Source organism: Pagrus pagrus, assembly GCF_965226575.1.
Source record: "Pagrus pagrus genome assembly, chromosome: 13".
NCBI lineage: Eukaryota > Metazoa > Chordata > Actinopteri > Spariformes > Sparidae > Pagrus > Pagrus pagrus.
The window spans coordinates 28,348,401-28,361,062 of NC_140197.1; the positions used below are offsets into that span (position 1 = coordinate 28,348,401).

The following is a 12,662-nucleotide window of genomic DNA, read 5'->3' on the forward strand; positions in this document are numbered from 1 at the left end:
CCGACCCATGTTTGGACTTTTGTACCATCAAGAAATGAACACTCCTGAGCAAAAACAAAAGAAAACAGGAATAAAGTCAGTTGGCCAATCTGTTGTCTTTATTGAATGTCAAAGGAATTAAATTGTTTATGTATGGTGAAGGCTGCTTTGGTCTCTGGGGCCGACTCAGCACTTCAGTTCTCTTCGTCTAGAATGACAAGAGCAGGAAAGAAAACAGGATTTAGATATTTTAAAAAAGAAGAATTCATTTGATAGATCCACCAGCAGTGACGTGAATAATAGTTTCATGCAGTTGATGAATGTGAAATTGCTGTTTGCCATCTTTGCAAACCTGTGGTTCAATTTAAGAAAACATTTTTCATTTAACTCATAAGAACTGAACCCTCACCCTCTTCCTCCTCATCCTCTTCATCTTCCTCTTCTTCCTCCTCTTCATCGGAGCTGAAGGTTCCATCAGGCAGGCTGTACACCCGGATCACTTGCTGTTGAACAAATAAAAATGAGCATTGGCCCGTTAGCTCAACATTTCACACCTGCTTTTAAAAACAGGAAGTCTTTATGAATCTTTGCAGCACAAAGCATGAGCAGAAACAGTGACGGCTCACCTTGTTGGGGTCCTTGAGGATGAGGTACTTGCCCTCGTCCAGCTTGCGGCAGATATCGATGACGCAGCGGAGGATTCCCCAGGCGTTCTCCATGCTCAGGTTGATCTGGCTGGCGAACTCGTTGGGTTTGAACTGCTGGGTGCCCAGGATGACGTGACGAGCAGAGTCCTTCACGTGGTACCGAGACACGTACCTGTCCGACACAATGATGCAGACGTCAGTTAAAACATACGACCACCGCTCTGTTTGTGCTTTTTGTGACTATCAAGGTGACAGAACCAGGCGAATGTGTTCACATGGAAAACATATTGGTTTGTATGATGATCATCTCGAGTTAAAATCCATTGCTGGTAAGAAAAAAATAATTTTTGTAAAAGATATCTGAATGCAGAAGGTGTACAGCTGTATTTAAAAAAAAAATAAAAATAGGAGTAAGAATATTTCCTCTCTTTATATTTTGTTCATTAGACTAAAGACTATTCCTCGAGTCCACCATGTCTGCAACCAGCCGACCTCTTCAAGACGGGACGAGAAGATAACTGTCCAGTGTAAAGCTTGTTTATCTGATGTGAAAATCCTGTCAGCATGTCCTGAGGAAACATCTAGAGTTAAGTTAATGGAACTTACCTCGCAATGATGAAGTAATTAAAATAGTTACATCTGAACAGGGTATCTAGTAATCTGTAACCTGTTCCTTCTCAAAATAGTAGTCTCCAATAGTATCTTTTTAAACAAAATAATTTCATTCTTAGAAATATTTCTGGGATTCCTCTGTGTACCACTAGAGGGAGCCTGCGTACCACCAGTGGTACATACAATATACCTTAGTGTGAGAATAGTATGACAGGAGACTGCAATGCCAGGTGAACCTTACAAAGTGGCAACTGAGTGCATCTACAAATAATCTATGAATACTCAGTAATCCAGTGTGCATTTCTTTCATAACACAACTGTGAATGTCCCTGGTGTCTTAGTCTTACCTGCTTGTTGGTAACAGTACTGTAGAAGCTAAAACTTGGCTTGCTTAAGCTAAATGCTAAGACAATGATCTGGCCTCCATCTGTACATTTCCTGAAATCTTCCATTTATAGTCTGACAGAATCCCTCGTGTGTGTTCCTCACCCCAGTTTGAGGTACTCCGATCCAGCCAGCATGGCGCAGCAGGTCCAGCGGGCCAATTTGTAGCTGTTGTTCTTCAGCTCGGTGGCCAGAACGGCTCCTCTCTGAGAGTCCAGCTTCTGACGCCAGTCCACCCCGTTACAATACTGATGACAAACAGAAGTAACAGTAACACTTTAACTCACACTAAAGGTAAAGGGTCTGAAGAGGATAAAAACAACATCTGAATAAAGCTTTTCAGATTGTGTTCTCAGGCCTGGTAATATTGTATTTTTCATGCTTCCTCTTACCCTGGAGTCCCACTCGTTCAGGGTCTTGACGTTAATGAAGGACACTTCTCCGTTGGCACCGGTCATCACTCCATCGTGCTCACAGCGGACGATCAGATCGATGTCTTCCCCGAGCTTCCAGTGACGGTACCTGAAATACAAAAACAAGCCGTCAGCCTGAGAGGAAGCAGTTATTACACCTTGCAGAGACTTACAGGTGTCATTATGTCACTGGACATGACTGAGGTGACAGTAAACTGACCAGCAGGGTTCAGAGTCTCACCTGTAGGCTACAGATGCCACCTCACTCTTGTCCATGTCCTCCTCCACAAATGGGTTGGAGTTAGGAAACTTGTGCCGCTCTCCACCCTGAACAAAGGAAAATAAAACAGCTCTTCGTTAAATAAACACATGTGGAAGGTTTCAGTGTCCTTCATGTCTTAATAAGGGGGTGTAGGGGTGTTGCATCGTGTGCCTTCTTACCATACGTAAACACTGCTGGCTGAAGTTGTGGTTGATGTATGTGGCCTCCATCGCCAGGTTACGAGGAGAGTTGAAGGAGTTGCCTTCATCCTGCGGTGGCTCGTTGGCAGTCTCGCTCACAGTTAGCAAATCTGAGAGGAGCCATTACAGATGTTAGAGCAGCACAGCAGGGAGGTAACATGTAACAGAGCACTTCAGTCAACTTAAAAAAGGTACCTAAACCAACGACAACTGAAGACCAGATTTAAATCTCTGGTGTCCGTAGATCTTTCAAAGACTCACCAAAGTCGGAGTTGTCTCTCTTGTCAAAGAACAGCTTGTTGCCGACTCTCTGCACGATGATGTCCCAGGAGTTGACTGAGCGTGTGCAGCACATCAAGGTGGCCAAGATGGCATCAGTGGCAAACACATTACCCTGAGTCTTAGCCAGCTGTAAATACAACAAAAAATACCTGTTAATATACAGAGAGAACCAAACAAACTTCTGACTGTTCATGTTGTGTTTGGCCCATTATGTGAATGACCTTGCGGATGACGGGGTCGTCAGTGGTGGTGACGGTGTGGAAGATCCTCTTGATGCTTTTGAGCTGCTTCTCATTGCGGGTGGTGATCCGGTCAAAAGCTTTATCGTAGTACTCCAGAGCTCCACAGCACTCACTGCAGGAAACAGGAAACAAATGCTCGTCACTTTCTGTGTTTCCCCCTCAGATTAACAACTGATGACACACAGAGGTCTGTTTCACTTACATGTCAAGAGGGTCAGCCACCTCCATGTATCTCATCTTCATCAGTCTGGGGAAGTCCATTTCCTCCTTCACCTCCCAGTCGCTCCTAACCTCCACTGATGAGTCTCTTGGTTTCAGCTGAGCCTTGAACAACAAAGACATAGTGAGGGACGGAGGGATTTTTCCCTAAAACCCTCAATACAAATTTTTTCACAATCCTGGGATCAGAAACGACTTCCTCTTACAAATGATCCCTAAAGATTCATGCCCGTCGTGTGGAACTGCGACGATCAATAGATTAGTCGCCAACTACTTTATTAATCTGTTTAACAGTTTGAGCAATTTCTTTATAAAAGTAAAGTCACAATTTCAGCTTCTTAAATGTAAATTTGTTCTGGTTTCTTTCCTCCTCTAATCCAGTAATAAGAACCAATTAAACGATCAAAGACCTGAGATTTCTGGTCCCACTTCTGACGGACACCAAACTGCTTTTGGAATTTCTTCTGCAGTCTCATACGATCCCTGAAAAGACACAAACACGAGGTTAAACTGAAGCATCTGCAACACGATCAGCCATCTACACAAACTATGCAGATTTGATCTCGTACTAGGATTCTTCTTCCCTTTGCTGAGCCACAGGAAATCATCTAAAAAGAGAACAGGAGTTGCGACAGAACCTCACCTCTCCTTCTGCTTGGCGCTCTTTGGCAGCGTCTGCATGTTGAACTGAGTCAGGTTCCTGCGGTCCTTGTCCCTGCGCAGGTTCCTCTGTTCAAACAAACATCATCATGTTATTAGTTAAAATAAAACACGTGGCACTTACGACTTTAAAATCAACTGACACATATATGGCAAGGAGTGCATTCAGTGTGTTTGTCGTACCTGAGCAAACCTCATGCGGTTCCTCTGGTAGGCCGTCTTCTGCGTCTTGGCAGTGTCCACCAGCTGGAAGCTCGTCTCATCCTCCTCATGAAAGTAGGCGTACTGACTGCCGCCTCCGAACTGAGAGGAATACTTATCTGAGGACAAAATAATCACATAACTGCATAAGAAACCATCTTGAAACAATACGATGAGCAGTGTTTTCTGTTATTTAACCAACTGACGATGTTTAAATGATTCTAACGATGATCCATAAACAGCTGAGAAAACCATACATATTTTAAGATGTTTAAATGTGTTTGGTGCCTGATCAACAGAACGATCAGCTGCATTAACATAGTATATTGGACAGTTATTAATGTGGCTAGATGCTTCAATCGATCTGTATTTTCAATTGCATCACCACACAGATGTGTGAAGTAAAAAAAATAAAAATAATCTAGGTGGAGGCACATCTGGGTGGACAGCTGTCTTACTCACTTGTGTATCTCTTGTCTTGATAAGTCGCTCCAGTCCAGTCAGCAACCTGACAAAGGGAACACACAGCATGAGGAAAAGATTGTGTCAAAACACTGAAGACAACTCGGTTCTTCAGGTACATACATGTATAAGGCGGTAATGTCTGAAAACAAACCTTTCCCAGACGGTCTCCTTTGCTGAAAGGCTGGTAGGGCATGTCTTTAAACTTCTCTGGGACCGCACACGGACCCCACCCGGATGGGTTGTCCTGGATCACAGGGGCGTTGAACTTGGCCATGGCCTGAAGTCAGAGTGGAGAAGACTTCTGTCACAAAACAGTTACATAAAAGTATGTGCAGACAGTCAGATAACACACGATCTACACATTTTGTTTGACATGCACAGGGTCTCAGCCAAATTAGCAGCACTGATTTCTCCAGCAATGCACTAAAACAAATAGGCACTGATCAGCTTGCGCAGTGGGCTAGTCATCATCGACCCCTGAGTATCCAACAACAAGACGATCACACTGAAACCTGCACATAACCATTTTATATTGGTGCAAAACAGAGAAGATAAGAAGATCTTCACATCTGAGACACTGGAAAAAAGATAATGTCCATCTTTTTTGCTTGATAACTCTACATTTTTGGCAGTATGGTTTTCAATTACTATAGAAATCTGTGAAACTACCGATCTTTTAAGCACTGGTTCACATTGCTTTCAACTACTATCCACAGCGAGTTATAACAAAAGGAGTCCAAGGATTATTAATTGCGAGCTTTCCCTGGAATAAGAGCAACTTGAGGGTTTAATGGATGCCGAATTTATCTTTTGACACGCAGGTTTAAAGCAGTGTAGGAGCTGATGGATGGGCCTTTAACAGTAAGAAATTGCACGCTTCAGATTATAAAAGTTAACGTTTTGTGCTCATCTGTAATAACCCTGCTAGCAGAAGTGACAGAAGTCCATTAGGATCACACTCAAGTAAACAGTTGTTACATTAGTTTCTGACGGCATTAATGAATGTGTGTGCTGTTCGGTAAGAAAAGATGTTCGGTCAACAAGCTCACCACAAAAACATCGATATATTTGGACATTTTGAACAACATCTGGCACCACTGGCTAACGTTAGCATAGTGTTACCTTCACTTGTTATGTCACATGCTGACAGATCGGGCTAATATACAAATAACCTCGACTGTAACACATCACTGATTAATTACTGATACATGTGTGATATCAAAGAAAAAGAACCGAACTTTCATCTGGATCATCTTGGGTTAAATTTGTGCCGGTCTGGCTCAGTGAGCTAACGGTGGCTAATGCTAACGCTAGTCATCTTGCCAGGTGGCCGCGCTAGCAAGGCTAAGCTAACTGGGTGGCGAGCTACATACGCCTTCACAGGACTCTCCGCGATTTAACTACAAACACGACTGGAAACGGCCGCTCTTCACACGTCTGTACATGTTTTTACAGTGATGTTACCGTGTATGATGTGACACTATCAGGCCTTTTAATCCAACCGGTCCTTTAACGGTGCAAATCCCCGACAGAGCGCCGGTGTGAAAGGAAGTGGAGGGCTGCCGTAAAGCGGAAACTGGTTCCTGCCGTATTCCCAGTGCAGCTGTCGTAACGTTAAACATGCAGCCCACTAATGGCTATTGACAGAGCTACGCGGCTTAAGAGAGCTAATATGTTTCTTATAAATATATTATACATAATTTTACATTTTCTTTTTTCTTTCCGTCACTTTATCGGCAGAAAAAAAAGATTTTAATTCACCTAAAGCCTAAAACAAACATGTTCCAGGCAGCATTTCACCATAAAGGCTGCTGTACTCCTGTAAAAAAAAAAAAAATACACATGAAATATAAATATAGTAAATAGATTAAATGTTACAACAAATAATTAAATGTAACGAAAGGAAAGATAAAGAATAAGAACTGTTTGCTAAACAAATAGAGTAAATCAGAAATGTCTAAATATTCTAGTAGTTTTAGCAAATTATGGTTTTAAGTTTACAATAATTGTCAGATGTGTAAGATATTAAGGAGGGCAATTGCATACTAATTGTTCTGGTTGAAACTGTCAAAATAAATTAAACATATGAGCCAGCAGTGTTTCTAATATTCAGTCACTGGCAACAAAGCTTTCAGACAGGAAGTGGCCTATAATGCAGTTACAGCGAGAACCCCATATATCTATTTAAACAGATAATACCAACAATAATAATACAAATAATAATATATATTCGTATGAACTTACAAAGTTGTAGTTTCACGACCACAAGAAAACAAAGAGAGAACAGAGAATGATCGTTTCAAGATCATTTACGCCTTTTCGTCTCTGGTGCAAATTGTCCTTGTTTTATTTTGAAAGAATTGAACGGAAGTGCTGCAACGCTATCATGTCTAGCTTGACGTCGTTTGGTAATGTAATTCCATATTGTGACCACACGGGGTCAGCATACACTCATGTTTCTACACCAGCAGCCAGGCAGAAATTGTTATTAATATAATAAATGATATAATAATAAATATAACAATACAATCATAATAATAAATGATTAATAATAATAAATGATTATAATTATTATTTCTATTTATTATTAAAATTATTATTATTTACTACTGCTGTGTTCAACCTGATGAGTTTGATATAGAAAAATTGTGGCGAGAAGACAAAAAAATACTCCCAGAAACAAACTGGGAATAAATACATTTCCTTTAAAAATCTTTAACTGAACATAATGTGGTTGTTTATGATGGATGAATGTGGATTTCTTTGAGTACATGTTGTTAAAATCACAGAAAAGTGTCTTTATCTTATTAAATCTTCTTTATTTTCCTTCCACTTGATTTGCACATGAAACACGAAGTCAGGAATACATCATTCAAGCTTCATTCCTTCAACCACTTTTGCATTTTAATTTGCCTTTTGAATGCCACGTCATACAGTTAATTAGGCTGTATTCACCTTCCACTCATGCACAGACAGCTTGTCGAGGTGTCCAGAAGGATAACTGAGCATCTCGTTTGATCTCGACGGGACAAACGCTCTGATCTTCTCTGCTGTCACGCATCAGGACTCGACGAGTGCGTTTTATAAACCCCTCAATCCATTTAAGATGTTATTCACACACTGTAAAGGTCAGTAAATCTGATTAATGCAGATACAAACGTGTGTGTCTGTGTGAAGGATGTCAGTCACACAGTGCAGATCATTGACCGACAGCAGCAGCTGTTGTCATGTGATGAATGATGTCAGTGGTCCATTAAACATCTGTATCCATCTACACATCACTGAATCGAAGGTAGCTAAGTACTTTTACTTCTCATATGTTTATTTAATCTTGCTGATTGAATAACAAGACCTTTCCTTACGTGATGCAGTGACTTTAACTTGTAATGGAGTATTTTTCTCAGTAAAGTATCTGATTACTTCTTCCTCTGCAGCAGAGAGCAGAGTTCTGCCATTTTAAATGTCCTCTCCGCTGCGTCGTCACCTGGCAGCTCGGCTCTGACTCATGTCCAACTGTCGTCCTTCAGGGATCTTTGGAGCAGCAGATGGTAAACGCAGTGCGTCATGTTCATCTTGAATATTAATGAGGATATGATTGATTATTTCTATAAACTAGATGGATTGCTTTTTTACTTCATTACTGTGCAGCTTTGATGTACTGCCACAACTAGTCAGCCGTGGCTCGACGGACTCGGAGTCTCTTCACTTCGCTCCGGACAGAAATATCTCGACAACTGTTGGAGGGTTTGCCATCAAAGTTTTGTGCAGACGTTCAAGGTCCCCAAAGCATGAATCCCCCTGATGACTGATGATCCTTCACATGCAGTTCCTCTTAGAGAAAAGTGTTTAGTATCAGGAGAAACTTCAGAAATGTAGCCTGAAGTGTACCGTAGCACAAAAACTTTATTAAAGGACTGAAGTTTTGACACCACGTGTGTCTTTAAACAATACAGATTATCAGATAATCTGATGAAGATGCACATGGCGTTGAATCATCCATCAACACGTGTGTTGATGTAGATTTGTGTGAAACGTCTCAAATAACTGTCAGAGAAATGCTCACAACTTGTATTCAAAATCTGTGCCTTTAAACGTGCCGTCAGGACTTCTGTAACGTTCTGATGTCACAACTATACAGTCCCCGCCCTCAGACACGCCCCCCAGCACGGCCCATGGCTGCGAAAACACCGGCAGAGTTTGATTATACAGCACCATTCAGACACGAGGCAGTCGAAAGTGCTTGAGATGTAGAAATACTCCAAAATAAAACATTAATTACATGTTAGAATTGCAAAAACAAGCAATTTAATAGTTAAAAATAACAGTAAAAACAACAACAATCAAGTAAAATATTACAGATTGAAACAAAGTGATGTATCTCGTTTATTAGAAGGCAGTAAAGTCTTAAAAAAATTCTCGATAATAAAGTAATTTTTTACTCTGTGTTGCTTTGGGGTATATTTGTAATTTGTTTACCGTTTTTAAATGATGTTTGCACTAATTACTAATGAAGTAAAGCCTGGTGTGTGTGTGTGTGTGTGTGTGTGTGTGTGTGTGTGTGTGTGTGTGTGTGTGTGTGTGTGTGTGTGTGTGTGTCCTCATTAATTAGTACACAAACTGATGTTTTCATGTATTTAAGCCTTTGGCCCTCGTCACCTTTTCATGAAACATGTCACTCTTCTGTGCGTTAATTGAAGATCCTTAATTGTGTTTTTTAATGAACAGGATGTTTGATCGCCGTCACACAACACTTCAGCTCTGAGGCTTTTTTTTTCTCCCTTTGTCTCCTCGTTCGGTTGCTACAATAATCCAGTGATTTTAAATAGAAACCGGGAAAAATTAGAGGACAAGTTTGAAGAAATAACGCTGACTTTGTGCAGCAGAATGTGTTCTGACGGTTAATTATGATCAGGAGGTAATTGCTAACACCTGTGTTCAATCAGAGAGATCCTCCCCCTCACTCACCAGTGATTACAGCAACTTCTATTAATACCCTGTCTGTGTGTGTGTGTGTGTGTGTGTGTGTGTGTGTGTGTGTGTGTGTGTGTGTGTGTGTGTGTGTGTGTGTGTACACACACACACATGTTCAGAGTTACACGTTCACCATTTTGTTCAGTTTCTTCATGCTAAGAAAAGCCTGATACAATTAAAACATTGTCTGTAGCAGATGATGGACTAATAATGTTGAACATTGTATTTTATACATTTTAAGGAAATATTCATCATTCTTATTCGCTTTTATGCCGAGAGTTACATTTTTGTTATTTTTGTTTTATTGTTTATTTAGCAGGGACAACACACAACACATGTTTTGTACCACATGTGGCTAAAAGCTCATTTCCATCTGTAATCTCTGAGCTGAGGCCACCACCGCTGTACAGGTTACAGGAAATAAGGATCAATTATAGTAAATCAAAAAGTTTATGGTTAATACAATCAATAAAAACAAACCAAAAGAAGCATTATGAAAACTGAACGATACTACTACTACTACTTCTACTACTACTACTACAGTAATGTCTGTTAGCTTAGCACAAAGACTGGAAACGAGGGGAAACAGCTAGCCTGGTTTTGTCCAAAGGTAACCACCGTCCAGTGTGGATCAAACAAATAAGATGTTGTGGTGGTATTAACAGTAAAATGCTTACAGACCGGCCCAACCTACATAAAGATATAAACTAAAAACGTGTAAATCAAGAGGGGGATGCCCAATGTCAGCTTCTGGGACAATAAACCAATAAACAAAATGCCTCTTCAGGGGATAATCAAACTGAAATGTGCGCCTACAAGCTCTCAAGTCCCCAGTGAAATAAAATGCCAAACTGAAGGCGTACAGGAGGTTATTCAAGAATAATTCAGTGAGTCAGGGACAGATTCAGAATGAGTCTGAGAGCCACCTGGGTGTCGTTCCCCTCCTCTTTTATGCCTTCACAAAAAGGGCGTCGTCACACCCTGATTGGCTGCAGTCAGTCTCTCCACCTGCTGCACAGGTGATCTGAATCTCCTGCAATCAGTCCAGGGGGATTTTAAAAATCAGCCCAAAACAAAGAAAGACAGAAAGTCTTAACAAATGGGACTGCTACAATATAAAAATCGGGGCGGTTTACAGCCAGAATAGCTGTGTCAAGTGTTTATGCTAAGCTAAGCTAAGCTAAGCTAACTCGCTGCTGGCTGTAGCTTTATATTTAACATGAGAGTGGTGTCAGCGAGAAAGTCAACAAAAAGTCTTTACTACTGCTTTAAGTAATGTAAACTAATTAAAACAAAAACAAATTTTAAAAAAGACTAAATCTACACCGACAGAATCACGCTGCACGTTTTCATCCCAAACAATTTACTGAGCAGAGACGTGAAACATGTTTTTAATGAGGTTTCATGTCCCTTTGGGAGAAACCGTGTCCGCCTTTTAAATCAACACCGACACTTCAGCTGAAGTGATGTTTGATTTTTTTGAAAAGACAAAGTAATAAAGACTGAGTGGGATAATTATCCGACTCCTCGTGCCTCCTGATTACACTGTGGAAATAAAAACGCGTGTTATTCTCGCATGAATCAGGAAACGTAATCCAATGAATCCGTTACATTAGGATCATGTGTTGTGTTCATCCTCTTCAGCTGATGTCAGTGTGTGTCTGTGTGTGTGTGTGTGTGTGCGTGCAGCGGGGTTTCCATAGTTGCTCCTGCCAACAAAAAAAAAAAAGTGAATAACAGCCTATTAGAGTTAACTTGAGTCTTGTCCATATTGTACGTGGGAGAGAGCCTGTGGGCAGCGACTCACAGTGAGTCATCCTGAAGCCACCGGCAGACCCGTCGACTGACTATCACCTCTCTGTGTGCACCGAGCGCAGGTGGGTTATCACTGAGGGGAGTCTGGGATCACACAGGCAGGAAGCTACGAACCAACAAATATTTATAGCTGAACACACACTCGCACAAACACTAGTAAACAACTCACACACACATAAACACACACACACAGGCCTCCTTTTGCAGCTCTACTCGCCCTGAACAAATCTCCGCTCTTATCATGCTGCCAGCCTCCAGGGGCCGGGCAAATAAAGTTTCAGCCCGGCAAATCCCTTTTTAATGTGGCTTTAATGATGGTTTTATGCTCCTCGGAGGATCTTTGCAGAAAAGGGTGTGCGTGGGCGTGTTGGTGCTGAAGACCAGCAGCAGCAGCACGGTGGTGCGGAGCAGAGGCATCGTTTCACAGCCGGCTAAATATAACCTGTCAGAGTGTGTGTGTGTGTGTGTGTGTGTGTGTGTGTGTGTGTGTGTGTGTGTGTGTGTGTGTGTGTGTGTGTGTGTGTGTGTGTGTGTGTGTGTGTGTGTGTGTGTGTGTGTGTGTGTGTGTGTACTCATGAATGAACATTGCTGAGGTGAGTTTTTGATGAATGATGCAGAGTTTGTGTCAGAGGCTTTTTTTTTTACCTGCAAATTTATGTCTGTGTTCCTCATCAGTGATGGAAAAAATACTGATTCTTACCCAGTCGGCAGGATATAACTTTATAGGTTAACGTTTCTGCGAACCACAGCTACATCCGAGGTTGATATTGATAGGCTACTAACCGTGGCAATGTCACGTTCACATTATATGCTCACTAGCCACCTTTCATGTCAGGAGGTGGAGGAGAGGATTGTGTGGCGTTGTTACAAACCAACAAGGCTGCCATGGGGACATTTCCAGCCGTTTTTGGTGGTAGTGCCACTCCAACACCGGGCTGATCTGTAAATCTGGCTGACAATCAAATATAAGAGGGCTGTCGTCTGACTTAATACGTTTAGAGATCCTTCAGTATGTCTGGTAAAGATAACAACATGTTGCTGTCTATGTAAAATGTGTTGTGTTGTGCGCTCCGCCCCAAAGTCATTGTTTGTTTTACATGATAACTGACATTCCTGACATACATCACCCGTGTTAAGCACCACCTAAAAGTGTTTCCCTGATAATAACATGTTCAATTATTAACTTTTTAATTGTTGACAGTGTTGTAAGTGTACAGCATGTGACAAAGAAGTTATCTCAGTAGCTGTTTTATTGTTGCTGGATACACTGATGCTAAACGATAATATCACAAAGCAATATTGCTTCCCCT

General features: G+C 41.3%; 1 protein-coding gene across 2 annotated transcripts; it reads right to left on the reverse strand.

Annotated features, from left to right (window-relative positions):
- Nucleotides 1-76: 76 nt before the first annotated feature.
- On the reverse strand, nucleotides 77-6,154 carry eif3d (eukaryotic translation initiation factor 3, subunit D). 2 transcript variants are annotated; one of them, XM_084372487.1, is made up of 16 exons: nucleotides 6,031-6,154; nucleotides 4,718-4,843; nucleotides 4,564-4,609; nucleotides 4,084-4,220; nucleotides 3,884-3,969; nucleotides 3,651-3,723; nucleotides 3,224-3,339; nucleotides 3,001-3,133; nucleotides 2,759-2,906; nucleotides 2,477-2,607; nucleotides 2,277-2,362; nucleotides 2,015-2,144; nucleotides 1,728-1,870; nucleotides 606-798; nucleotides 389-482; nucleotides 77-187 (listed from the first exon to the last, which is right to left on the reverse strand). In XM_084372487.1, exons 2-16 carry the CDS (start codon nucleotides 4,838-4,840, stop codon nucleotides 174-176), a joined length of 1,653 nt encoding a protein of 550 aa, XP_084228613.1. In that variant the 5' UTR covers nucleotides 4,841-4,843; nucleotides 6,031-6,154; the 3' UTR covers nucleotides 77-173. The 2 variants fall into 2 exon arrangements, with proteins under 2 accessions (XP_084228613.1, XP_084228612.1); XM_084372486.1 differs by having other exon boundaries at nucleotides 3,224-3,345.
- Nucleotides 6,155-12,662: the final 6,508 nt, after the last annotated feature.